The 26113-nt window shown below is 34.7% G+C and overlaps 1 protein-coding gene across 2 annotated transcripts in view; it reads left to right on the top strand.

The window, feature by feature from the left end:
- TRHDE (thyrotropin releasing hormone degrading enzyme) overlaps window positions 1-26113 on the top strand; it is a 388884-nt gene that overhangs the window by 333301 nt on the left and 29470 nt on the right. For both annotated transcript variants that reach the window (XM_054444303.2, XM_054444304.2), the window contains 3 exons: window positions 7379-7526; window positions 9591-9688; window positions 10119-10226. In XM_054444303.2, the coding sequence (XP_054300278.1) occupies window positions 7379-7526; window positions 9591-9688; window positions 10119-10226 (354 nt within the window). The remainder of the gene's footprint in view (window positions 1-7378; window positions 7527-9590; window positions 9689-10118; window positions 10227-26113) is intronic.

Consider the following 26113-nt stretch of genomic DNA (forward strand, 5'->3'; position numbering starts at 1 on the left):
CCACTCCAGCTACAAAGGCCCTCTGTTATTCCTTCAACATCCCAGTCTGTTCCTATCGCAAGACCTTTGAATTTGCTGTTTCCTCAGTCAATATTCTCCTCCCACCAAACTTGCTGTTTCCTCAGTCAGAATTCTTCTCCCTCTAGAATCGATCAACCTGTTCTCTCACTTCATGCAGGTGACACCTTCCCTAACCACCCTATTTAAACCACTCCCCCCCTAATTCTTCTTTCCCTAATCCTGCTTGCTTTCTCTTCATAGCATCTGGGATCACATTATGTATGTATTTGTGTACTAAGTCTAATGTGATAAATTCCATGAAAGTCACGTGCAAGCCAGATGTGAATGGAAGGAAGGAAGAAAGCACTTAACCCTAATTCAAAGAGGTATTTTGAGAGCTTGCCTCATGGGGTAGAACCAGCAGGAGCTTGCTTGTCAGTCCTGGCTTTGAATTCTAGCCCTGCTACTCATTAGCCATGTGAGCTTGGCAAGTGGCTTATTTTCTGTAAACTTTAGCTTCTTTCTCTCAAAATAATGGGCATAATAGTGCTGATATTGATGCTTAGTGTAAGTATTCTAAAGGATAGTAGACTGAAATAAATTTAGACCATCTTTTCATAACATCATAACTGGTATACATTAAGTCCTCAATACATGATAGCTTGAAATTATTAAGTTGGTAGTTTTCTAAAAAATAGTTGACTTGGGCCTTAAAACTAAGGTTTTTTTCTCTTTTTGACCAAATAACTGACATCTATTAATTCTTGCAATTAATGGTCAAACATTGACCCTATTTCTCTACACTATTAAGTACCCAGTGGACTCTGTTTTAAGATGATGGTTGATTTCTTATGAAATTTTGTTTGGAAATACAGAAGTTAGCGTGTGTAGAGAAGAAACGCTGGATGCAATGATGGTGGTAGTGAGACTATATAGATTGCAAAATAAATGTTTCCTGGATGTCTTATTTTTAATTTTTAAATGTTTACTGAAGAAGGAACTCTAGAAATCATGTCGTTTACTCTTGCCAATTTTCTGACCAGGAGAAAGGGATTTCTAAGCCTTCCCTTAATTTATTTAAATGAATGGCATAAATAACACTATTGCTTCTAGGAAAGTAATTTGCTAATCAGAGAAAAATAAAGTAGAGCTGTTTGTATAATGCCTCTCCATGCTCGCTGGCTGTAAAGCTATTTTATTTTGGTATAGACTAGCTAATTTAAAGCTGTTGTCTAGATAGCAGTGGCCTTCTTATCTTCTATGTATGTTATCATTAATAAAATAGATGAGCAAAAATACTACAAATATCACTCTAATAAAATTTTCTCATCCTGCTATTTTTTAACATTCAAAAATGCTTAATTTAAAAAAATGGTTATGTTTAAGTTTTATAGTATCTTTGGCAAGTGCTCCTGTTTTTAAAAGCTATGACATTATTGCCATAATTTAATTTGGTTTAAGGAACATTTATTGAGTGCCTATTTTGTGCTAGGTTCTACATTAGTCTGCGGGGATAAAAAGATGGGTGGAGCATATTTCATTTTCTGAAAGAGTTAAGGCCAGTGAGTTAGATAATACTATGAGAAAATCATGACTAATGTCTTGATAATTATTATGAATAGAGGTGTTTTCAAAGTGTTAGTTGAACCCAGAAAATAGGTGCCTAAGTTAAGTTTGGGATCAGGCTTTCTGGAAGAGAAGGAGCAGAAGGAGGAGGGGCTCTCTGAGATCTCTTCTCTGTGCACTTTTTCACATTACTAATTGTGTTAGGCCATTCTTGTAATGCTATAAAGAAATATGTGAGACTGTGTAATTTATAAGAAAAGAGGTTTAATTGGCTCACAATTTTGCAGGATGTAAAGGAACAATAGTCCTGGTGTCAGTGTGGGTAGGCCTCAGGAAACTTTTACTCATGGTTGAAAGCGAAGTAGGAGCAGACACATCACCTGGCAAAAGTAGGAGCAAGAGAGAGAGAGTCAGGGGGAGGCGTCATACACTTTTAAATGATCAGATCTCATGAGAACTCAGCATCAGAAAGACAGCACCAATCCATGAAGGGGGATCTGCCCTCATGATCCAAACACCTCCCACCAGGCACCACCTCCAGCACTGGGAATTGCAATTCAACATGAGATTTGGACGGGGAGAAATATTCATACTATATCACTAATTTTATGGGGCTACAAATCAGTAACTTCCTTTTTCATCTCTTCAGACAATTAAGTGATGGCTGGATGATATATATATATATATAAATATATATATAAATATATATATAAAAATATATATAAAAATATATATAAATATATATAAATATATATAAATATATAAATAAATATATATAAATATATATAAATATATAAATATATAAATAAATATATATAAATATATATAAATATATATATAAAATATATAAATATATATAAATATATATATATAAAATATATATAAATATATATATAAATATATATATATAAAATATATAAAAAAAAATATAAATATATATATAATATATAAAATATATATAAATATATATAAAATATATATAAATATATATAAAATATATATATAAATATATATATAAAATATATATATATAAAATATATAAATATATATAAAATATATATATATAAATATATATATAAAAATATATATAAATATATATATAAAAATATATATAAATATATATAAAATATATAAATATATATATAAAAATATATAAAAATATATATATATAAAAAAAATATATATATATAAAAATATATATATATATAAAAATATATATATATATATTTTTTTTCTCTAGAAACTGATCAAATGAGGCTGTTGGCTGACAGAGAGACTTCCTTGTGTTTTTTCCCTTTTATTCTATGGTGCATCAAGGACTATTGGGATTCCCAATCTGTACCATAAGATTTTCCCACAAAGAGCATATAAAGTCTTTTAATAATGAATAATGAAGAATAACAGATACAACCTAGTAAACTTTTTAATTAAGCATTTCAGCAAGTGCTTTAAAAATCTGTGCCCTAAGGGACAGTGACAGTATCTTCAGCATATATTATGAAATATGTAGGAGACTATTTTTTGGCTTTAAATGAATATTCAATTAATAAAGAGTAGAGTATGATGCTCCAAAGAATCTGAGAATTGTGTTTTATTTTTATTTCTCTAAGTTTCAAGCCCAGAAATCAATTGCCTTTAAAGAAAACTCACAGTTAAATAGGTTATTTTTCTATACAAGCCACCCATCTCAGTAAGATTCAAGAGTTAACATTCACAGGAATTCAGAACGGTTTTTAAAAAGCAATTTTGGATCTTAGGTGGAAACAAAGCCAGTTAAGGTCAGAGCATTTCAACATCAGCTAACATAGTCTGGTTTTAATCTCCTTCTTATAAAGTACATTATCTTGTGCACCTAAAGATATATTTTATTTCAAGCTCTTATAAATTGGAGAAGGAGGAGGGAAGGGAGGGAAGGATATATGTGTGCATGCAGCAAGGGATGGGAGGAGCAGCTGTCTAGCTGCATGTGGACAATCTTTTATTTATTTTTGTAACATTCCTCATTTGCCTCTTCCTCATTGTTTTTTCTTTGATTCCCAAATCATTTCTTATGCTCATCCTCACTCCAATAGTAGGGAAGAAAGGTATAACCTACAACCTCTTCCTAAAATATTGATAGGACACACTTAATTATACATGAAATACATACAATATATATTCTTCAAATTTGCTATTTTTAATTTTTGTTAGCAATATTTCCCTGTGGTGATGCAAATTTAGGGAAACTGCATTTCAGCATCAGAACCCTAAGTGTGCTTCCTACTGGGCTGATTACAGTGAACTAATGTAGTGTTTCATTCACTAGATTTCACATACTTCCCTATATTGATTGTATTATCAGTAGTAGTAATCACAGATATCATTACCAGCCAATTACACAAACACACATCTGAGCTAGGTAACCTATACACCAACATTATCTCTTACAATTCTTAATTTTGTAATGAAGCTGATCATCCTCTTGTCCAATTAAGTGTACCTACATATTGTGATGCTGTAGGCTTAAATGCAAGTATATTAAATTATGTGGTTGATAATTACATATGTTGGTATCACAGCAGAAGGAGGGCAATTTGAGTATAATCTGTTTCTTATTCTATTCGAGGTCTGCATTAAAGAAGGATAACTGCTGTTAAAAAAAATTGACCCCAAAACACATTTGGATAAGATACAATGGAAATTATTTCTGCTCACCTAACAAGAGTGTGTGTGAGAATTGACACGGTCATGCAGTCATCCAGGGACCCAGGCAGGTTTTTGATATATTAATACAAGACTGCCAAGGTCACCTGGAAGGTTCACTTAAGGAAAAAAACATAGAACAGCTAATGGGAGATGTCTAAGGACAACCCAGGCAGAGAGGCACATTCATATTCTATTGGCTAGATCTCAGTCTCATGACCACACCTAAGTACCAGGAGAACTGGGGAGTATAGTTCATTCAAAGAAGAAGAGAAGAGCATGGATTTTGGTGAGCAGTTAGCGATTTCTGCCAAAAGGACTCAAAACAGAACTTGCTCCATTTCTCTGTTTAATGAATGCTTTTAATTTCTTGCCTTGCCGTTATTTGGAACTTTTATCAAGTTTGCTTTGCTTTTATTTTTTTCACACAATGCCAGATGTCTTGTAAAACCTAGATCCATGTCCTGCCTCCTAGACTTGTACATATTAAGCAACTAAAGAAGAATGGAGAATATAAAATTACAAAGTATTTTTCAAATTTTTAAATAAATTGTACCCATATTATTACAATTATTTTTCAGTAGATTAAATTGTAGATATATAGGTTAGATTAAAAGCTTTTCTGGGCTATAATGGGTGTCTCTTAGTTCCATCCTTTTATTTTATAGACACAGAATGTGAGGGCTGGAGGGATAAATTATTTGCCTAATTGGATGAGTGTGGTAGTAGTCGATCCAGGCTCTTTCTCAAATCTAAGTTTCTTTCCATAACATTATTTGTCATCGTTTTTATTTGCAGGCAAATTCCCTACAAAGTATGAGTCATTAAATAATGTCTATCCATTTTTAGAGATAAAACACAATAAATTATTATTGACATAAAGCTATCATGTCCAAATTTATGGGAAACGAGATGCAAGCAACTTTCCAAACTTTCCAAACTTATTTGAAGTTTTGTAATAAGTTAGTCATTTACTAAAAGTTTTTAAAAAAAACACTACTTTTCTTATTTAACAAAATAATAATGGCTTCTAAATAAATCTTCAACTTTAACATTATACAATTCATGGCATGTATAAAGAGAAGGTGAATATATAATCACCACACTAATTAATATTTAGAATTAAAAGTTCGAGAGAGACAAATTACAAAATGTGAACTACTGAAATCTTTATTTATTTTAAGGACATAATCAATCTAAAACATTATTTTAATAAAAAATTGTATTACTTTTTCAGGGAGCGACAAACCTGTGAAATCAAAATTTAACTTATTATTGGGATGTTGTACTAGCTAAAATACAATTGCTTATTTAATTATTGTTGCCATAGCCTAAATTTCATGCTATTTCTACAAAAATGTATAAAATGGAATTTGCACAGGAAAAGTGGCACAAATCTAGATACACTCTAAATCATAAATTTTCAGATTTTTAAATTTTGTGAAATCTGAAGTTTGCTCACTATTCATGTGAAATATGAACCTGCGGTTGATCTTGTATTGTGGTTGAATCAAAATCATTAGAGTGTCACACATTCTTTTGTTTTAATTAAAAGAAAACTGCAGCACCCTCTTCAGAATTGGTTTTTATTATGACATAAGCACAAGTAAAGCTAATATTCATCTGTAGGGTAATGTTTGCATATGACATTGAATGAAGACTAAATAATATGGAAAAATTATTTTAACTGAAGATGAAAAAGGCTCCGTTTCCTCCCTGTCCACTTTCCACCATGCGCAAATACAAAGGTCCATCTAATTTTGTTATGTTACAAAAGAACAGTGTGAAATGTAGATAAGCAGGACAACCAGGCTTTGTAGCTTTCATGGTTCCCTCTTCCCTATGTTAACAGTCTGCATTCAGTTGATTTGTTGTAGTCTGTTTGGGCTGTTATAACAAAATACCTTACACTGGGTAATTTGGGAGCAATAGAAATTTTTGTTCATGGTTCTGGAGGCCAGGGAGTCCAAGATCAAGTTCCAGCAGATGAGAGCTTGCTCTGCTTCAAAGATTGTGCCTTCTTGCTGCACATGCACTGAAGAGTGAAGAAAATGCATTGGAACCTCTTTAATAAGGGCACTAATCCCATTCATGAAAGTAGAGCCCTCATGACCTAATCACTTCCGAAGCCCCTACCTCTTAATAGTGTCACAATGGATATTAGGTTCCAACACATAAATTTTAGGGAAACATCAACATTCAAACCATAGCAAATATCAATGCTGAAAAATTCCACCAAAATACATAGTGTCACTATATGCAGCAAAGACATCAAGGCTAAGACGATCTTTTAATGTGTCGTGGACTGTCATTTATATTGCTTTGATTTTGCAAGAATATTATATACAGTCTATTGGAAAAAAGAGTTCTTTTTGGCTCCTTTTCTTGATATGGCCTCAAACTATAGACAGTATGTGTTAAGATAATTTTTAAAAGGTACAATTTAGTATTTTCTAAGGAAACTGGTATTGGTTCTCAAGGTGACACATTTTATTTCGAAAGGAAAATAATAGAAAAAAAAGTTATTCTTTTAACATTTTTGTAATTTGGACTTTATTAAAACCTAACTCAGATTTTCATCAGTGTTATGGAAAGCAACTTTAAAAAAAGGTTTGAAAAACATGCTAATATTGTAATATAACAAACACTCAGAACTACAAATTGACACTTTAATTTGATGATCTTTTAAAAAACAATGCGTATTAAATATCATTACCCTGAGCTAAATGACAAGTAAAGACAATACATGGACAAACTGAAATTACATTTCAGTGATCAATTATTTTCAATTGCTTGTTAACCTCTGAAGAGTTTCTGTGAAGGAACATATCTAGACTCCGGTTTTGCTTATGTTCCATAATTCCTTACTTTTAAAAAAAATGCGTTCTGATGTTTTTGTGTTCATAAATTTTTAACTGTCCAACTCTGCATATATTAAGGTGGCACTGGCATCCTAAGTACGACTGTATTTTAATAGTGAGTAATTTTATTTTTATAGCACTGAATATGCTTTCTTTATACTATGATGAATCTTGCTTTTCTGCCTTTTATTTGCATAAGTAAAAATCTTCGTTTGTGCATCATCATGTATCTTTTTTTTTTTTTTTTTTTTTTTTTTTTTTAACTGTAGGGCTGGCTATTTGCCTCAGAATATTCCTCTGGAGATTATCAGATACCTGTCTGAGGAGAAGGATTTTCTTCCTTGGCATGCTGCCAGCCGAGCTCTTTATCCTCTAGATAAATTACTGGACCGCATGGAAAACTACAACGTTTTCAATGTAAAAAGATATAATTTTTCTTTCTAATTTTTAGAAGATACACTATTCTTTTTCTACTATTATATATGCAACTGATGCCAAGTTATTTTAGTTTGTTCTTCTAGTTTGTGTTATCCTGATTTTTGTCCTGATTGTCTATGCAACACAGATGACAATTATTTGAAGAAGAAATTTAATACAAAACTCTGACCTAAAAGTGTCAATTAAGCTTAAATGCTTCAGAATTTAAGAAGAAATATACATGGCAAATTTTTAAAGTTCAAACTTACTTTCCAAGAGTTAGAGGGCTCTCTGTTCACAAAGGACTTAACCTGGGTAGAAAGATCCCAAAGATCTTAACAGAATATAGGCATTTTCAGTAATGATTCTTAGTCATTATTTTTATCCAAAAGGGCATACTGAATTCAATTCACTGCCTTAATTAACAAGGATAAGATCAACATTGAGGCAAAAGCCCATTCATAATTGGGTCCAAGGGGATACAGGAAAGCAAACAACAGATAATCCAAATAGACAAGAAGACATGACAAACATTCCAAAATGTTACCTGACCAGATTTTCCGAACTCAAAATCTAGTAAACCAAAATTACACTGCTCATGCCACCTAACCTGATTTAATAATCATTTTAAATAATATTAGGATTAAGTACTGCTCATGAACCTTTTGATTCTTAAATTTCTTATCACTGTGCCTTCCATGGTCTTTGAACACTATTTGTTTTCCTTTAGTTAGTGTAAGAGCCTGCCCTGTGTTTTATAAAATTATCTTATTTTTATAACATACTGACTGTACTAATTAACATACACATTTGGGATTACTGAAAAGTGGATTCCTGTGACATGAAATCTTTTTATTGGAGCCATCTGATTTCTGATGGCCATCAGAATTCCTTCCTTTTTATTTTTACTTTAAACCTACAGAAAATAAACTGTTTAATGATTTTTTTAAAAAATGGGAATAATTACGTTCATTGTTAGTTTTGTCTAAGCCCTTAGAACAGACATGCAAACAAATGGGTCATTACAGTTATGATACGATTTTTTACCTGCTGGACAAAGAGTACACATTAATTTCTCCCTAACACAAAGACACTGCAATATTAAACCTTTGTAAAATATATTTTTGAATATATTTGTACATTAGAATAGTGTATCATGTCAGATTCCTTGTTTTCAGTAAACAGTTAAGAATCGTTTTTATTGTAATTTCATTGTTTGTATTCCATGGCAAAATTCAAGAAGCACATTAAAGTGAGGGAGAGCCAACCTGGGCAACATGGTGAAACCCCATCTCTACAAAAAAAAAAAAAAAAAGAAATACAAAAATTAACTTGGTGTAGTGGCTCGTGCCAGTAGTCCCAGCTACTCGTGAGGCTGAGGTGGGAGGATGGCTTGAATCTGGGAGGCAGAGGATGCAGTGAGCCGTGGTTGTTGCCACTGTACTCCAGCCTGGGCAATAGAGTGGAGACCCTGTCTAAAAAAACAAAAAATAGTGGGGGAGAGCATGCCTTCCCTTGATACTGACACTTAAATGTGTCATTAGCTGAGTGAATTGTTGACTTTGAAATACCATTATAATTACACTGAAGAGTTCTGTATATCTCAGCTTCATCAATACTAGGCCATTGGTTGGGCCAGTATAGTAGTTTTGCATTAAATATGCCCTGTTGATATAAAATGCATAAATATTAGATGTCCATTTTCATATAGTATATCTATATACATTTGTACATATGTACGCAAAGGTGTTATCAATATTCTTTGTTTTCCTCATTTTGTTACAAAAGTCATCATCTAAAATATTTACTCATGCAAATTACTTAGTGATTTAATAGGAAGAAGGGTAGACTTGTACCATTCCAATAGCATTTTCTCCCTATTTTCTATATATGAAATACTAAATTGAATAAAATTATAATAGAACATTATTGTACTTATAATTTTACTGATATTTGAAAGTAGGTACATTTTAAGAATATTTTAATTTTATTATAGAATTTTAATTGTCAGCATACAGAAGTTTTAAACTGACCTTATCTTTATTTATTCTATACCCCATTTAGGAATATATTTTAAAGCAAGTTGCAACAATGTATATCAAGCTTGGGTGGCCGAAAAATAATTTTAATGGATCTCTTGTTCAAGCATCCTACCAACATGAGTACCGTTTTATTTTCTTATCCTCCTCTTTTCCCCTAGAGCTGTACAATAATGTACTACTAGTGCCATTGTGACTTTAGCAGCATGAGACAATCTTCCTTTCATTCTTCATCTTACATTTCACTTTCCTGAGAGGACTGCTACTGGGTAGCACAGTTTCCATTGCCTGATCCTGAGAACAAAGACATTTCCTTGCTGTGTTTTAATTTAAGATCTACCTTTATTGGTGATGGGAACCCATGCCTCTCACTGGAGTACTGTTAAACTTTTAGTATGTTTAACTTCCACTCTGCCTAAGTGACTTTTAGTCAGCAGCATAGGATTTCCAGATCTAAAAACCATTTTTATGTTAATAATTTACTTATCTACTATTTAGGGAATGAGTTTCCCTAACTTTCTTTTTAATTTGTTTCCCTTTTGATGATATCTAGAGAACTACGTAGAGAAGTTATAATGCTGGCCTGCAGTTTTGGCAACAAGCACTGTCACCAACAGGCATCAACACTTATTTCAGATTGGATTTCCAGCAACAGGAACAGGTAAACTGAGCCAAATCCTGTATTTCTGATATTATTTAATAGTGCTTTCAGATTCTCAATGGATGCATTTCATTTACCAACTGGAGAAAAACAAGATAAGGAAAAACAAAAGCATGCAGCAACATTTTGTATCAGGTTCACAGCTTCCAAGGCAATAGTGTGAAAGTCACAATACAGGTATCTTTGAAATGTTTCATTGACTTTATGCTAACTTTAGTAATTTAGGTCTTTATTTTTAAATATATATAAATTGTCACCTTATTTCAAGTTTTGAAAGCTCTGCTATCTCATAAGAACAAAATAATGAAATTCAATCCAGACTCTTTCAGGTTCTTTATAAATGTTGTGGTATTTATTCGTAGAACAATTACCAGCATATGTCATAAACAAAGCAGCATAACAAATGTTAATATTAAAAACTAAAAATAAAAGATTATGAAAAAAAGATCTTTCCCTTTTCAGTGACCCTTGACAATGACCTTAAACTTGTATCTTATCTTAGAATTTTGCAATATAGTATTTTAATATATGAGGTTAAAATTGTTTAATTAAATTACTTTTGAGGAAAAAAATACTGTGCTAAATGTCACTTGTTAATGAAAGGAATACTAAACGGAAAAATAATCAAAGATTATTGGTATTATGCCTACAATATTTTAAGCCTTCTTAAGGTATCTTTATATTTTCAAGGGTATTAATGTACCGTTTCTTTTTACACTTTGACAACTGATATCCATTCCTCTCCAGTTTTTGGCCCCAATAACTAGAGTCTTTCCTCCTAGGAAGGAAGAGAAGCTAGGGCTTGATTTGTACAGATGATGCTATTTTATGTGCAACAGTGGGGTTGTTCCTGATATGCGTGTGAGGGATGATCCCATGGACAACAAAGAAAGACACTTGTTCTGGATAAACTTAGAGAACCGCAGTCAGTATAACCTACTTAGGAATGAATTGGTATTTGTCTTGTAAAGAGCTATTTAGGTTTAGATTTAATATCTAACTGATTAGATCAAAGAGTAACTATTCTGTTCGAAAGATCTCTGTAGGAATCTTTCACTACATTATTTAGTAACTCATCATAACACCTCACCTTCCTGTAGCATTTCCTACTTGCCCTCTAAATTAATTGTTTCTGGTCTTACACAAGCTAAAAAGGAAAACATTTTATCAGTATCATCTGCCAATTGATCTATCATATATTTGAAGACAGCGATCCAATATTTCATCTGTCTTCTCTAGAACCAAACTGTACCCATTTTTTAAATTTTCAAGATTTTTTGCTAAGTCTTCTGAGAACTATTTCATTAGACCTGAAAATGTTATACAAACTATTTTGCTATTTTTACCACCTCCTTCAATTCTACCATGTATAATCAGACCATGGAAGTAAATATTTATCCAAAATAAATACAGCCAAAATTTTATTAAAATCCATATCATATATACATATAAAAAAGATGAAATGTATTATGGAGAAATTATAGTGTCTTCTCTCTTCCCTTTTGTTTTTGTGTGTTTTGTTTTTGTTTTATCTTGCTATAAACATGTGCCCTTTTTCAGAGCTGATTATTGTTTTAACACTTTAATGGGTCTACTCATATAAACATGTTTTTCTACCATGTTATTAAAATTGGACTCACACCATTGCATCACCATAATTTCTCTAGAAGCATTCCAGCCTAATATCACTGTCTAAATTTTAGAAATATAGCTGTTGGGGAAAATGCTATTTTTAAAATAGTTCATTTATTTAAGAATACTTTTTGAATAATTCTCAGTACCATCTGGTAGCTGGAAATCAAAGAAGTGGATCTTAATATTCATAGAGGAACTGTTTTTTAAGCAGTTTTATTTTGAAGTAAGAACTACGTACAAGATAGAGTGTGAACACAAAGAAAGGAAACATTACTATCTTGGAGGGATCTCATTCTGATTCATGAAGGATAAGTAAGATTTAAGTGGATAGGGCAGGACTGAAGGCAGGGGTAGGTATCTATGAATATATAAGGTAGGTAGATGGGAATTCCAGACAGAAGAAAGCCACATGCGTTGCTGTTTAATTTAATAATTGTGGTCATGTTTGACTTGTAAACTTGAACAATTTGTCAGCTCATTTTGGTTTTAGTAACTCTGCCACTTATCTGTGGTAAAATAATAAAATTTGGGCCAAACAACTTAAGATTCTTTTGTCATTTCCTTCATTAATTCTATTTTATATTCTCTGCTTTGCTTTCTTTTGTAACTGGGAAAGTAAACATGTTAAGTGAAATTAACTCTGTTTACTAAGATTTGCTTAACCCACTACATGACGGGCCCAGCAAACACAAGTCACCTCCTGTGGCGAGGACACATAATATCCACTATGCTGCTAGGTGTGTGTGAAGATCAGAGGTGTAATCTGTATTTTTTGGATGACAGCTTGATAATTAAACAATAATGCAATCCTATAGTTGGTGCTGAGTTTAAGTTTCTCAAATTGAGTCAAAAAGGAAAGAACAACATTTTTTTTTAAATGGTCCTATAGCAATAGACCAGTAATCCTTGTTTGTTTGCTTTTTGTTTGTTTAACTGAAGCCTTAAATAGAGTGATTTACAAAAGTCATCTAAGAAAAGAATACTAGAGGTAATGTAGTAGTATATTTATGAAATGTCTTGGGAAATAAATATTTATTCCAATATGTCTATAAAACAGTGAGTCATGGAAGTAGCAGGGATTGCAAATTTGGGGGTGTTGTACTATTATGCAGCATAATCTTGATACATTGGGGATATGGGTAAAATCAGTGACATCAGAATCACAAAACTGGAATGAATGTGAAAGGTGCTGCAAGGAGGGATAATGGGACCAAAAAGTACAATGAATAGCTAGAGATGGTAGCAGCAGAAAGAAAAATTCAAGAGTTAACAGTGGATGATAAATTGAATGAGTTGACATTCTAATACCTCTTAAAATATTCAAATGCTACAGTGTGTTGAATTGTAATGGTGATGTCATGCATAAAAATGGATTGAGCTACATTCAGGTCTTGTTAGGCTGCAATTTGGAGACTAAGTTCAACAAAAAAGCACATTTCAAAAAGGAGACAAATTGCCAAGCATTTGGTGGAGATACAATACAAATGATAAAAAAGATCTTGAAAACATGAGCTATGAGAGGAGCTTGTGAAACTTGAAAATTTCAAAAAATAAAAAAAAAAGACACAGAAAAGATGATGGCCTTTTTCTATGTATAAAAGCATTATAAAGGGAATAGAAATTGGTTTCTTTCACTGATTGGTGCAAATTAGCAAGAAATAATAGGCCTAAGTCTCACTGAGTAAAAAAAAAAAAATAGTACATAGTATTACTGCAGATGAACTGTTATTTAAAATCTCTTTGTTAATATACAATGTTGTACAGTTAACTGTACAGAGATCAAATATGGTATTACAGGGTTTCCTCTAAGTAATAAATTTGACCAGAAGTTAAATATGTATCATAATAATGTATTTAAATACTGTTAAAGGGCACAATTTAAAGCTGTAAGCCAATACAAAGTAAAGTTTTAAAGCATTTAATCGAAAGCATTACTAAATAGATAATAATGTCCATTCCCTAACATAAATTGAAGACTGGTATCTTCACTATACTTAAAAAAATACCCTGAAACAACACAGCACCTTGTTATATAGTAAATGTTTATTGAATTGAAATGAATTGAATATTCATTTTGAAAGTGAAAAAAATATGTCAATTCTATAATGAAAATTCTAAGTGGAGGCACGTCTCTACTTTGCAACATACATAATACACGAGCTTCACTACTTATTCAATTAATTATAACATTACTAATATTGTCTTTAATGATGATCATAAAGCTATATTTTCTTTATTGAGCATTTACTACATTATGGGTGCTGGCTAAGTGCTTTTTGTGTATTATCTCACTATTTTTATTTTTTATTTTACCAAAACCAAATTCTAAATTTACAAAGGTTATGCACCTTGCCAAGATTATATGATAATAGGTGGTAGAGCTGGACTTCTTTACTCAGCTTGCCTGCCCCCTAACACTGTTGCATGTGGTTCTGTGGTATATTACACTACTATATATCAGTAAAATACATTTGTTCAAAAATGGTAAAATAAATAAATAAAAATTGTCTTACAGATCTCAAGCACTCACTTCAGTGAGTAAGCAACAGTTTTATGCACATGGGTTGCATGGTGCTATATGGCAGAAGCCAGTGGTTTTTGAACCTGAACATGCACCTGAAACATCAGATGGGATTAAAACAGTTTGTTGGGCTCCACCCTCTGAGTTTCTGATTTAGTAGGTAGAATGAGTCCCAAGGTTTTGTATTTTTTTTTCTTTTTATTATTATTATTATTATTATTATTATACTTTAGGCTCTATGGTACATGTGCGCAACGTGCAGGTAAGTTACATATGTTATACATGTGCTATGCTGGTGCGCTGCACCCACCAACTCGTCATCTAGCATTAGGTATATCTCCCAATGCTATCCCTCCCCCCTCCCCCCACCCCACAACAGTCCCTGAAGTGTGATGTTCCCCTTCCTGTGTCCATGTGTTCTCATTGTTCAATTCCCACCTATGAGTGAGAATATGCGGTGTTTGGTTTTTTGTTCTTGCGATAGTTTACTGAGAATGATGATTTCCAATTTCATCCATGTCCCTACAAAGGACGTGAACTCATCTTTTTTTATGGCTGCATAGTATTCCATGGTGTATATGTGCCACATTTTCTTAATCCAGTCTATCATTGTTGGACATTTGGGTTGGTTCCAAGTCTTTGCTATTGTGAATAATGCCACAATAAACATACGTGTGCATGTGTCTTTATAGCAGCATGATTTATAGTCCTTTGGGTATATACCCAGTAATGGGATGGCTGGGTCGAATGGAATTTCTAGTTCTAGATCCCTGAGGAATCGCCACACTGACTTCCACAAGGGTTGAACTAGTTTACAGTCCCACCAACAGTGTAAAAGTGTTCCTATTTCTCCACATCCTCTCCAGCACCTGTTGTTTCCTGACTTTTTAATGATTGCCATTCTAACTGGTGTGAGATGGTATCTCATTGTGGTTTTGATTTGCATTTCTCTGATGGCCAGTGATGGTGAGCATTTTTTCATGTGTTTTTTGGCTGCACAAATGTCTTCTTTTGAGAAGAGTCTGTTCATGTCCTTCGCCCACTTTTTGATGGGGTTGTTTTTTTCTTGTAAATTTGTTGGAGTTCATTGTAGATTCTGGATATTAGCCCTTTGTCAGATGAGTAGGTTGCAAAAATTTTCTCCCATTGTGTAGGTTGCCTGTTCACTCTGATGGTAGTTTCCTTTGCTGTGCAGAAGCTCTTTAGTTTAATTAGATCCCATTTGTCAATTTTGGCTTTTGTTGCCATTGCTTTTGGTGTTTTAGACATGAAGTCCTTGCCCACGCCTATGTCCTGAATGGTATTGCCTAGGTTTTCTTCTAGGGTTTTTATGGTTTTAGGTCTAACATTTAAGTCTTTAATCCATCTTGAATTGATTTTTGTATAAGGTGTAAGGAAGGGATCCAGTTTCAGCTTTCTACATATGGCTAGCCAGTTTTCCCAGCACCATTTATTAAATAGGGAATCCTTTCCCCATTTCTTGTTTTTGTCAGGTTTGTCAAAGATCAGATAGTTGTAGATATGTGGCATTATTTCTGACGGCTCTGTTCTGTTCCATTGATCTATATCTCTGTTTTGGTACCAGTACCATGCTGTTTTGGTTACTGTAGCCTTGTAGTATAGTTTGAAGTCAGGTAGCGTGATGCCTCCAACTTTGTTCTTTTGGCTTAGGATTGACTTGGCGATGCAGGCTCTTTTTTGGTTCCATATGAACTTTAAAGTAGTTTTTTCCAATTCTGTGAAGAAAGTCATTGGTAACTTGATGGGGATGGCATTGAATCTGTAAATTACCTTGGGAAGGATGGCCATTTTCATGATATTGATTCTTCCTACCCATGAGCATGGAATGTTCTTCCATTTGTTTGTATCCTCTTTTATTTCCTTGAGCAGTGGTTTGTAGTTCTCCTTGAAGAGGTCCTTCACATCCCTTGTAAGTTGGATTCCTAGGTATTTTATTCTCTTTGAAGCAATTGTGAATGGGAGTTCACTCATGATTTGGCTCTCTGTTTGTCTGTTATTGATGTATAAGAATGCTTGTGATTTTTGTACATTGATTTTGTATCCTGAGACTTTGCTGAAGTTGCTTATCAGCTTAAGGAGATTTTGGGCTGAGACAATGGGGTTTTCTAGATATACTATCATGTCATCTGCAAACAGGGACAATTTGACTTCCTCTTTTCCTAATTGAATACCCTTGATTTCCTTCTCCTGCCTAATTGCCCTGGCCAGAACTTCCAACACTATGTTGAATAGAAGTGGTGAGAAAGGGCATCCCTGTCTTGTGCCAGTTTTCAAAGGAAATGCTTCCAGGTTTGCCCATTCAGTATGATATTGGCTGTGGGTTTGTCATAAATAGCTCTTATTATTTTGAGATACGTCCCATCAATACCTAATTTATTGAGAGTTTTTAGCATGAAGGGTTGTTGAATTTTGTCAAAGGCCTTTTCTGCATCTATTGAGATAATCATGTGGTTTTTGACTTTGGTTCTGTTTATATGCTGGATTACATTTATTGATTTGCGTATATTGAACCAGCCTTGCATCCCAGGGATGAAGCCCACTTGATCATGGTGGATAAGCTTTTTGATGTGCTGCTGGATTCTGTTTGCCAGTATTTCATTGAGGATTTTTGCATCAATGTTCATCAAAGATATTGGTCTAAAATTCTCTTTTTTTGTTGTGTCTCTGCCAGGCTTTGGTATCAGGATGATGCTGGCCTCATAAAATGAGTTAGGGAGGATTCCCTCTTTTTCTATTGATTGGAATAGTTTCAGAAGGAATGGTACCAGCTCCTCCTTGTACTTCTGGTAGAATTCGGCTGTGAACCCATCTGGTCCTGGACTTTTTTTGGTTGGTAAGCTATTGATTATTGCCACAATTTCAGCTCCTGTTATTGGTCTATTCAGAGATTCAACTTTTTCCTGGTTTAGTCTTGGGAGAGTGTATGTGTTGAGGAATTTATCCATTTCTTCTAGATTTTCTAGTTTATTTGCATAGAGGTGTTTGTAATATTCTCTGATGGTAGTTTGTATTTCTGTGGGATCGGTGGTGATATCCCCTTTATCATTTTTTATTGCATCTATTTGATTCTTCTCTCTTTTTTTCTTTATTAATCTTGCTAGCGGTCTATCAATTTTGTTGATCCTTTCAAAAAACCAACTCCTGGATTCATTGATTTTTTGAAGGGTTTTTTGTGTCTCTATTTCCTTCAGTTCTGCTCTGATTTTAGTTATCTCTTGCCTTCTGCTAGCTTTTGAATGTGTTTGCTCTTGCTTTTCTAGTTCTTTTAATTGTGATGTTAGGGTGTCAATTTTGGATCTTTCCTGCTTTCTCTTGTGGGCATTTAGTGCTATAAATTTGCCTCTACACACTGCTTTGAATGCATCCCAGAGATTCTGGTATGTTGTGTCTTGGTTCTCGTTGGTTTCAAAGAACATCTTTATTTCTGCCTTCATTTCGTTATGTACCCAGTAGTCATTCAGGAGCAGGTTGTTCAGTTTCCACATAGTTGAGCGGTTTTGAGTGAGATTCTTAATCCTGAGTTCTAGCTTGATTGCACTGTGATCTGAGAGATAGTTTGTTATAATTTCTGTTCTTTTACATTTACTGAGGAGAACTTTACTTCCAAGTATATGGTCAATTTTGGAATAGGTGTGGTGTGGTGCTGAAAAAAATGTATATTCTGTTGATTTGGGGTGGAGAGTTCTGTAGATGTCTATTAGGTCTGCTTGGTGCAGAGCTGAGTTCAATTCCTGGGTATCCTTGTTGACTTTCTGTTTCGTTGATCTGTCTAATGTTGACAGTGGGGTGTTAAAGTCTCCCATTATTAATGTGTGGGAGTCTAAGTCTCTTTGTAGGTCACTCAGGACTTGCTTTATGAATCTGGGTGCTCCTGTATTGGGTGCATATATATTTAGGATAGTTAGCTCTTCTTGTTGAATTAATCCCTTTACCATTATGTAATGGCCTTCTTTGTCTCTTTTGATCTTTGTTGGTTTAAAGTCTGTTTTATCAGAGACTAGGATTGCAACCCCTGCCTTTTTTTGTTTTCCATTCGCTTGGTAGATCTTCCTCCATCCTTTTATTTTGAGCCTAAGTGTGTCTCTGCACATGAGATGGGTTTCCTGAATACAGCACACTGATGGCTCTTGAGTCTTTATCCAATTTGCCAGTCTGTGTCTTTTAATTGGAGCATTTACTCCATTTACATTTAAAGTTAATATTGTTATGTGTGAATCTGATCCTGTCATTATGATGTTAGCTGGTTATTTTGCTCATTAGTTGATGCAGTCTCTTCCCAGTCTCGATGGTCTTTACATTTCGGCATGATTTTGCAGTGGCTGGTACCGGTTGTGCCTTTCCATGTTTAGCGCTTCCTTCAGGAGCTCTTTTAGGGCAGGCCTGGTGGTGACAAAATCTCTCAGCATTTGCTTGTCTGTAAAGTATTTTATTTCTCCTTCACTTATGAAGCTTAGTTTGGCAGGATATGAAATTCTGGGTTGAAAATTCTTTTCTTTAAGAATGTTGAATATTGGCTCCCACTCTTCTGGCTTGTAGGGTTTCTGCCGAGAGATCTGCTGTTAGTCTGATGGGCTTCCATTTGATGGTAACCCTACCTTTCTCTCTGGCTGCCCTTAACATTTTTTCCTTCATTTCAACTTTGGTGAATCTGACAATTATGTGTCTTGGAGTTGCTCTTCTCAAGGAGTATCTTTATGGCGTTCTCTGTATTTCCTGAATCTGAATGTTGGCCTGCCTTGCTAGATTGGGGAAGTTCTCCTGGATAATATCCTGCAGAGTGCTTTCCAACTTGTTTCCATTCTCCCCGTCACTTTCAGGTACACCAATCAGACGTAGATTTCGTCTTTTCACATAGTCCCACATTTCTTGGAGGCTTTGCTCGTTTCTTTTTATTCTTTTTTCTCTAAACTTCCCTTCTCGCTTCATTTCATTCATTTCATCTTCCAGGGCTGATACCCTTTCTTCCATTTGATCGCATCGGCTCCTGAGGCTTCTGCATTCTTCACGTAGTTCTCGAGCCTTGGTTTTCAGCTCCATCAGCTCCTTTAAGCACTTCTCTGTATTGGTTATTCTAGTTATACATTCTTCTAAATTTTTTTCAAAGTTTTCAACTTCTTTGCCTTTGGTTTGAATATCCTCCCGTAGCTCGGAGTAATTTGATCGTCTGAAGCCTTCTTCTCTCAGCTCGTCAAAGTCATTCTCCGTCCAGCTTTGTTCCGTTGCTGGTGAGGAACTGCGTTCCTTTGGAGGAGGAGAGGTACTCTGCTTTTTAGAGTTTCCAGTTTTTCTGCTCTGTTTTTTCCCCATCTTTGTGGTTTTATCTGCTTTTGGTCTTTGATGATGGTGATGTACAGATGGGTTTTTGGTGTGGATGTCCTTTCTGTTAGTTTTCCTTCTAACAGACAGGACCCTCAGCTGCAGGTCTGTTGGAGTACCTGGCCGGCCATGTGAGGTGTCAGTCTGCCCCTGCTGGGGGGTGCCTCCCAGTTAGGCTGCTCGGGGGTCAGGGGTCAGGGACCCACTTGAGGAGGCAGTCTGCCTGTTCTCAGATCTCCAGTTGCGTGCTGGGAGAACCACTGCTCTCCTCAAAGCTGTCAGACAGGGACATTTAAGTCTGCAGAGGTTACTGCTTTTTGTTTGTCTGTGCCCTGCCCCCAGAGGTGGAGCCTACAGAGGCAGGCAGGCCTCCTTGAGCTGTGGTGGGCTCCACCCAGTTCAAGCTTCCAGGCTGCTTTGTTTACCTAAGCGAGCCTGGGCAATGGCGGGCGCCCCTCCCCCAGCCTTGCTGCTGACTTGCTGTTTGATCTCAGACTGCTGTGCTAGCAATCAGCGAGACTCCGTGGGCGTAGGACCCTCTGAGCCAGGTGCGGGCTATACTCTCCTGGGGCACCGTGTCCTAAGCCCGTCGGAAAAGCACAGTATTCGGGTGGGAGTGGCCCGATTTTCCAGGTGCCGTCTGTCACCCCTGGAAGGGGAACTCCCTGACCCCTTGCGCTTCCCGAGTGAGGCAATGCCTCGCCCCTGCTTCGGCTGGCGCACGGTGCACTCACCCACTGACCTGCGCCCACTGTCTGGCACTCCCTAGTGAGATGAACACGGTACCTCAGATGGAAATGCAGAAATCACCCGTCTTCTGCGTCGCTCGCGCTGGGAGCTGTAGACCGGAGCTGTTCCTATTCGGCCATCTTGGCTCCTCACCGGTTTTGTATTTATAACAAGTTCCCAGGTAAAGCTGATGCTGTTGGTATAGGTACCACACTTTGGGAATCGCTGGTGTAGGGAAAGATTAGTGTTTTCAGAGTTAAGACACTTGTGATCAAATTGAAGTTGTTTCCCTAAATAACCTTGGAAAAGTCTTTTAGTTTCCTCATCTGCAAAATGGCAATCATATTACTAACCACACAGGTCATGAGAGTTATGTAAAAGAATGCCTATATAATACTTAACCTTTGTAGAAAATTATAAAACACTAGTCTTCTTCAGAGTTACCCTCTACTTGTTTTCACTGTCTTTGGGTAGTGGGTGGTGTGAATTTTAAGTGGGGACAGTAGAGATAGCAATACTTACTGAATGCCTTCAATGCTCAGTCTACCCTCTATAAGTTTTGAGTCTTACAAGGATGTGACCTGTGACATAAAATATAAAACAAAATGCTACCTTAGAGATTCTCAATTAGGAGCAGGAGGACATTTGCCCCTTTTCCCCTATTTTGAAGAATAGTGCCTGTCTTGGCCTCCTGGCAAATATAACTGTTTCATCCTTGCTCTTCTTAATTAGTTGCTATTCATGGCAAATGTCCCTTTGTCCACCAGAACTCACTTTATCTCGTAGTGTAGAGTGCTCCAGATAACTGTGTTCCTTTACGTCTGATCCCTCTCATCAATGTTTGCTTTTCTTACGTGAGAACATAAAGGTGGAGGAACAAAAGGCTCTTTTCACTATGGTCTGTGTATATCTCATCCAGAAACCTCATGTTTTCTTTCCCCAAAACATAGATCCTAACTTACTGTTTATGTTTCCAAGTTGGTGTGGTCCTATTTCCTCAGTTCTTTATACCACTATTTTCTTTTTCTTATTATAAAATTGTTCCACTCTAAATTTTCATAGGCTAAAGTCAGACCTGCCTCTCTAGTGCTGTAACCAGCATAGACATTTTGTAGACCAGTGAATACAGCAAGGAGTTTGTATGGAATAGCAAAAAGAACAGGGCTGCCCGCCCTTGCAATGAGCTGGGCTTAGGAATTAGCTTGTCCTTTGTCATTAAACAGTTGTGGCTTTAGACAAGTCAGTTAACTTCTCAAAATCTCAACTGTATTTCTGAAGTAAGGAGATTGCACCCAAATTTCCAGTGCTTATATCAGCTCTAAAAGTTCAAAATTTCATGCTCACTCAATATAAAACTTGAGGGCACTTTTTTCTGTTGCATCATATGCTTAGAAAAATAACTTTAAGGATAGTCATCTTCCTTCCTTCACCTTTCTGCCATAGGAATTTTATATATCATCAGTAGTTATAGCTATTCAGTTCATTGTGAATTGTTGCCTGCAGAGTCCTAGCACAGAAACTTAGAGATTGGTCATAAGAGTCTTTAAAGAAGAAAATGGTATGGGCACTTCTGGCATTCACAATTATCATCAAAATCATCATTACTATTGACACCTCATTTTCAATTTATTCCTTCATAGTTCTTTAAGGTTGAAAAATAAAATATTTAATATGCTGCATCCCTCATTGTGGACAGTTGCAATGTTGTAAGGCCAGATTAACCAGTCTACATATGGGTAATGGCATGTCTGGTTAATAGTCAACTTGACTTTCTTTTTTTAAAAAACAAGGTCTCGCTCTATTATCCAAGTGCAGTGGCACTGTCATAACTTCCTTCACCCTCAAACTCCTAGGCTCAAGCAACACTCCCACCTCAGCATCCCAATATATCTAGGCCTACAGCCCCACACCACCACACCTGGCTAATTTTTTTTTTTTTTTTTGAGACAGGGTCTCACTACGTTGCCCAGGCTGGCTGGTCCTAAACTCCTGGTCTCAAGCAATCCTCCTGCCTTAGTCTGTCAAAGTGCTGGTATCGACTGGACTTTTAACTTTTCTAAAATAAGATGCTATTGCATATTTCTTCCAAAATTATAAGTTTACTTGTTTTAACCAGTATTAATTCAAACTCTTACAGTACTTGATTCAAATGTAAAACATACTGAGCCTCTGCCATGTTCCAGCCATCATGCTAAAAGTCACCAGGGATCCAATGATGAACAAAAGAACATGGCTCCTGCCTTACAATCTAATGGGGTAGACCAATGCTAATCAGACGTCAGATGGAATACAAATAATGTAGTATTTTAACTGTGATGAGAAGCCAAATGGAAGGTTTATAGGAGAAGGACAATTTGACCTGTCAGTAAAAAGTTGACTTCCCTGCAGAACGGCAACTGAACTGGGGTCTACGGGAGAGATGCACACTCTTAGACTAAGAAAGAAAGGAGGTGTTAAGTGGAAACAACAGTGTGTAAAAATGAGCTTCCTTCACAACATCCTTTCTCAAGATTAGATTCTTGATACTTTCAAAAAGTTTAGCTGATTGGGCAGAATCCATACTGAAACAAGAACATCCTCTAAAAATTTTGCAAGCTAATTTTTAATTTATCATTTTGTTTTGTTTTTATTTGCTGAGAGGAGCAAAAATCCCAGTAAGTTGATTATGCTCCTTCATCAAAGCTTTACAGGATCTCTATTCTAACATCAGAATATGTCACCAAACAAGTGTTTTGGAAAAGCTATATAGAAGAAAAATAATATATGAAATGTAGTGAGTGTACTTGCTATCTGACTTTATCCCACTGTGAATTCTTTTGTCAAAATGAAAATCCTTTTCATAGACAGGAATTGCTACCTGGCTTATTATTTGTATAATTACAGGTCTTCATATATTGCAATTACTTAAATAGTGGCTATACCTGAATATAGACAAGAACTTTTTATCCTTCTTTTCAACTAAGCTTTTCTGAAATCACACTGAAAATACCACTATTCCTTGCTATTTAGAGAATTTAATACATGCCAACTCAGTTCAGTCCGTCATGAGATAAATGTTTGACTTAATGACCTACTTGAGGGACTAACTAATCTGGTTGTATTTTTAATTTAGTTTTTATATAGCAGGGACTTTAATTGCTTCTACAGCTAATATAACTCCAGTGAGTGCATATTTCTATTCATTTTCTTATAGTCACATTTAGTTTCCAATCTAAATGCATTAACGACTTTATATTCTAATTTAAAATGCAGAAATAAGCATACACTTGTACTCCTTTTCCCAACACTTTGGTCTTTTTCCTGACATTTTACTTTTTAAAAAAATTATATTACTAGCCACGCATAGAGGCACATAGTCAATAGTTATTTTTTCAAAGTATCTTAATTTTTACATAAGTATGCTTTTTTGAAGGTGATGTGATTTAATTTAATTTTTTTCTTTGCAGTATAATTGGATCTCCCCCATTACTGCCAATAGTAATTTTCTTATTGTGCTAGTATTGTTTGCCTAAAATTATACTGATTTCAGACACTTCTGTGTCTTCTATCAAAAGATATATGCCTATTGATTAGTTGTAGAATAGCTCTATTTTAATAGCCCAACTGTTTATTACAGTACAAGTGCTCAGTGAATATAGATTCACATGGGCAACTAAGAACAATGCTTATTAAACTTATAATAATAAGCATTATTATTTGCTAAACTGGAATTTTGTTGGCTGAGTAGCCAAAAAAAATTTGCAGATTCCAAAATATTTGTACTAAGACACAGTGAGTATATTATACTGACAGATTGAATATAAAATTCATTGCAATCATTGCCAACCACTACAAAGAAGAGATTTCCTTCACATTTTCCTAATGTAATATAAGCATTCATATTATCACTAAGGGGAGTCCTTCAACAACACTAATATTTCTTTTTTTTACTTTTTCCCCTTGTGATTAAGGCTTAAGACTGATTCTATATATATAATTCACTCTATTTCAAAATAAAAATGAAAATAATTTATGTTAGTCTTCTAATGATACTGTGATAACATTAATTTAACATTGTGATAATTATGGTAAAATATGGAAGCACCAATATTGTTTCATTTTATGTTTATATAATGAATATGTATACATATATATAAAGTATTTGAAAAGTAGGAAAATTAGAACTTTTATGGTTCAGAAATTCTTGGCAGTAACAGCAAAATTAAAAGCACACCCACATACGTCCATCGGTTGAATAGTAGCCTCTGAAAGATGCCTTCAAATCCTAATCCCCACGTGTAAATATGATTTTATTTAGAAGTAGGATTGTTGCAGATGTAAAAAGTTACGGATCGCAGTATGAGATCATCCTAGATTTAGAGAAATCTCTAAATCTGGTGATGAGTGTCCTTATAGGGGAGTAGTCAGAGAGAGATACCGGGAGTAAGTCATGTAAAGACAGAGGAGCACCAAGCATTGCTGGAGCTACCAGAAGCTGGAGAGAGGCATGGGTATGTTTCCCCTTAGAGTCTTCAGGATAAACCCACCATGGTTTTGAACTTCTGCTCTCAAACCAGCAAGAGAATAAATTTCTGTGATTTCAAGCCACCAAGTTTAAGGGTAATTTATTTGGCAGCTCTAGAAAACTAATGCATACACCTTCAGTCTCTGCCTTATATTCAAGCCTTGATGTATAATCAGTAGTTTTGATTTTTTTCATTTGTTTGATGGAATATCAGGGAGGTATTGCAAATTAAATTTTTCACTTTAACAAAATTCATCCTTATTTTTACTTAAGATTTTCATTAAGAAAAGGAGGAATAAAAATACTGAGGATGCAGTTTCTTCTTGTTGCTCACAAAATTAAGATAAAATTATAATCATCAGCCATTATAATATTATTTTTAACTGTATAGGGAAAAAATCATGGGAGTGATCCATTCAATGAAATAGAATAATATATCGAAATTTCCCTAAAATTCATAGCAAAAAAAAAAACCCACCCATATTCATTTTTCAGGATCTCTTTACTTCTAAGTATTAGAGTTTCTTCATTTTTTTCTTTCTAATGACTTGAGATTCCATTTATAATTATGAAATCAAATAGAAAAAAATAAAGTGACTTATATTTAATTTTCATATATAAATAAACCTTATTTTATCCTATTTAATAGGATATTATATTTAATTTTCATATGAAAATCTTATTTTATCCTGAGATATACAGAGCAGGCATTCAACATGTACTGTTTACTCATTTGCTTCAGACATACGTAATACCATAACCAATTACATGTATATATGCATGTATACACCTTAAATATTTCAATTTTTCACAAAATAAACCACGTCAACTCTTAAAATCTATTTCTCAGGTATATCATCTCACAAGGCAAAATGTCCCTTTTTGCCTAATTTGTAACTTTTTCATTCAATTATGCCATCCTCCTTTTTGCCAGAAGCTAGGTTATTTTGTTTTGTTTTCAATAATTTTCCATTACTTCATAAAATAGGACTACATTCTTAACTATTTAAGTGAGTACCTTTGTCAAATTTAATTATATCAGTATTCCTTAAAATACACATATATATGAGAGTCATAATGCGTTTCACTGCTTTTCACGTAAAAAGAAAACAGGAAGCTCAAAATACATTTCAGCAAAATCATGGAACATCTCGGCTTGGA

Source organism: Pongo pygmaeus, chromosome 10, assembly GCF_028885625.2.
Source record: "Pongo pygmaeus isolate AG05252 chromosome 10, NHGRI_mPonPyg2-v2.0_pri, whole genome shotgun sequence".
Classification (NCBI taxonomy): domain Eukaryota; kingdom Metazoa; phylum Chordata; class Mammalia; order Primates; family Hominidae; genus Pongo; species Pongo pygmaeus.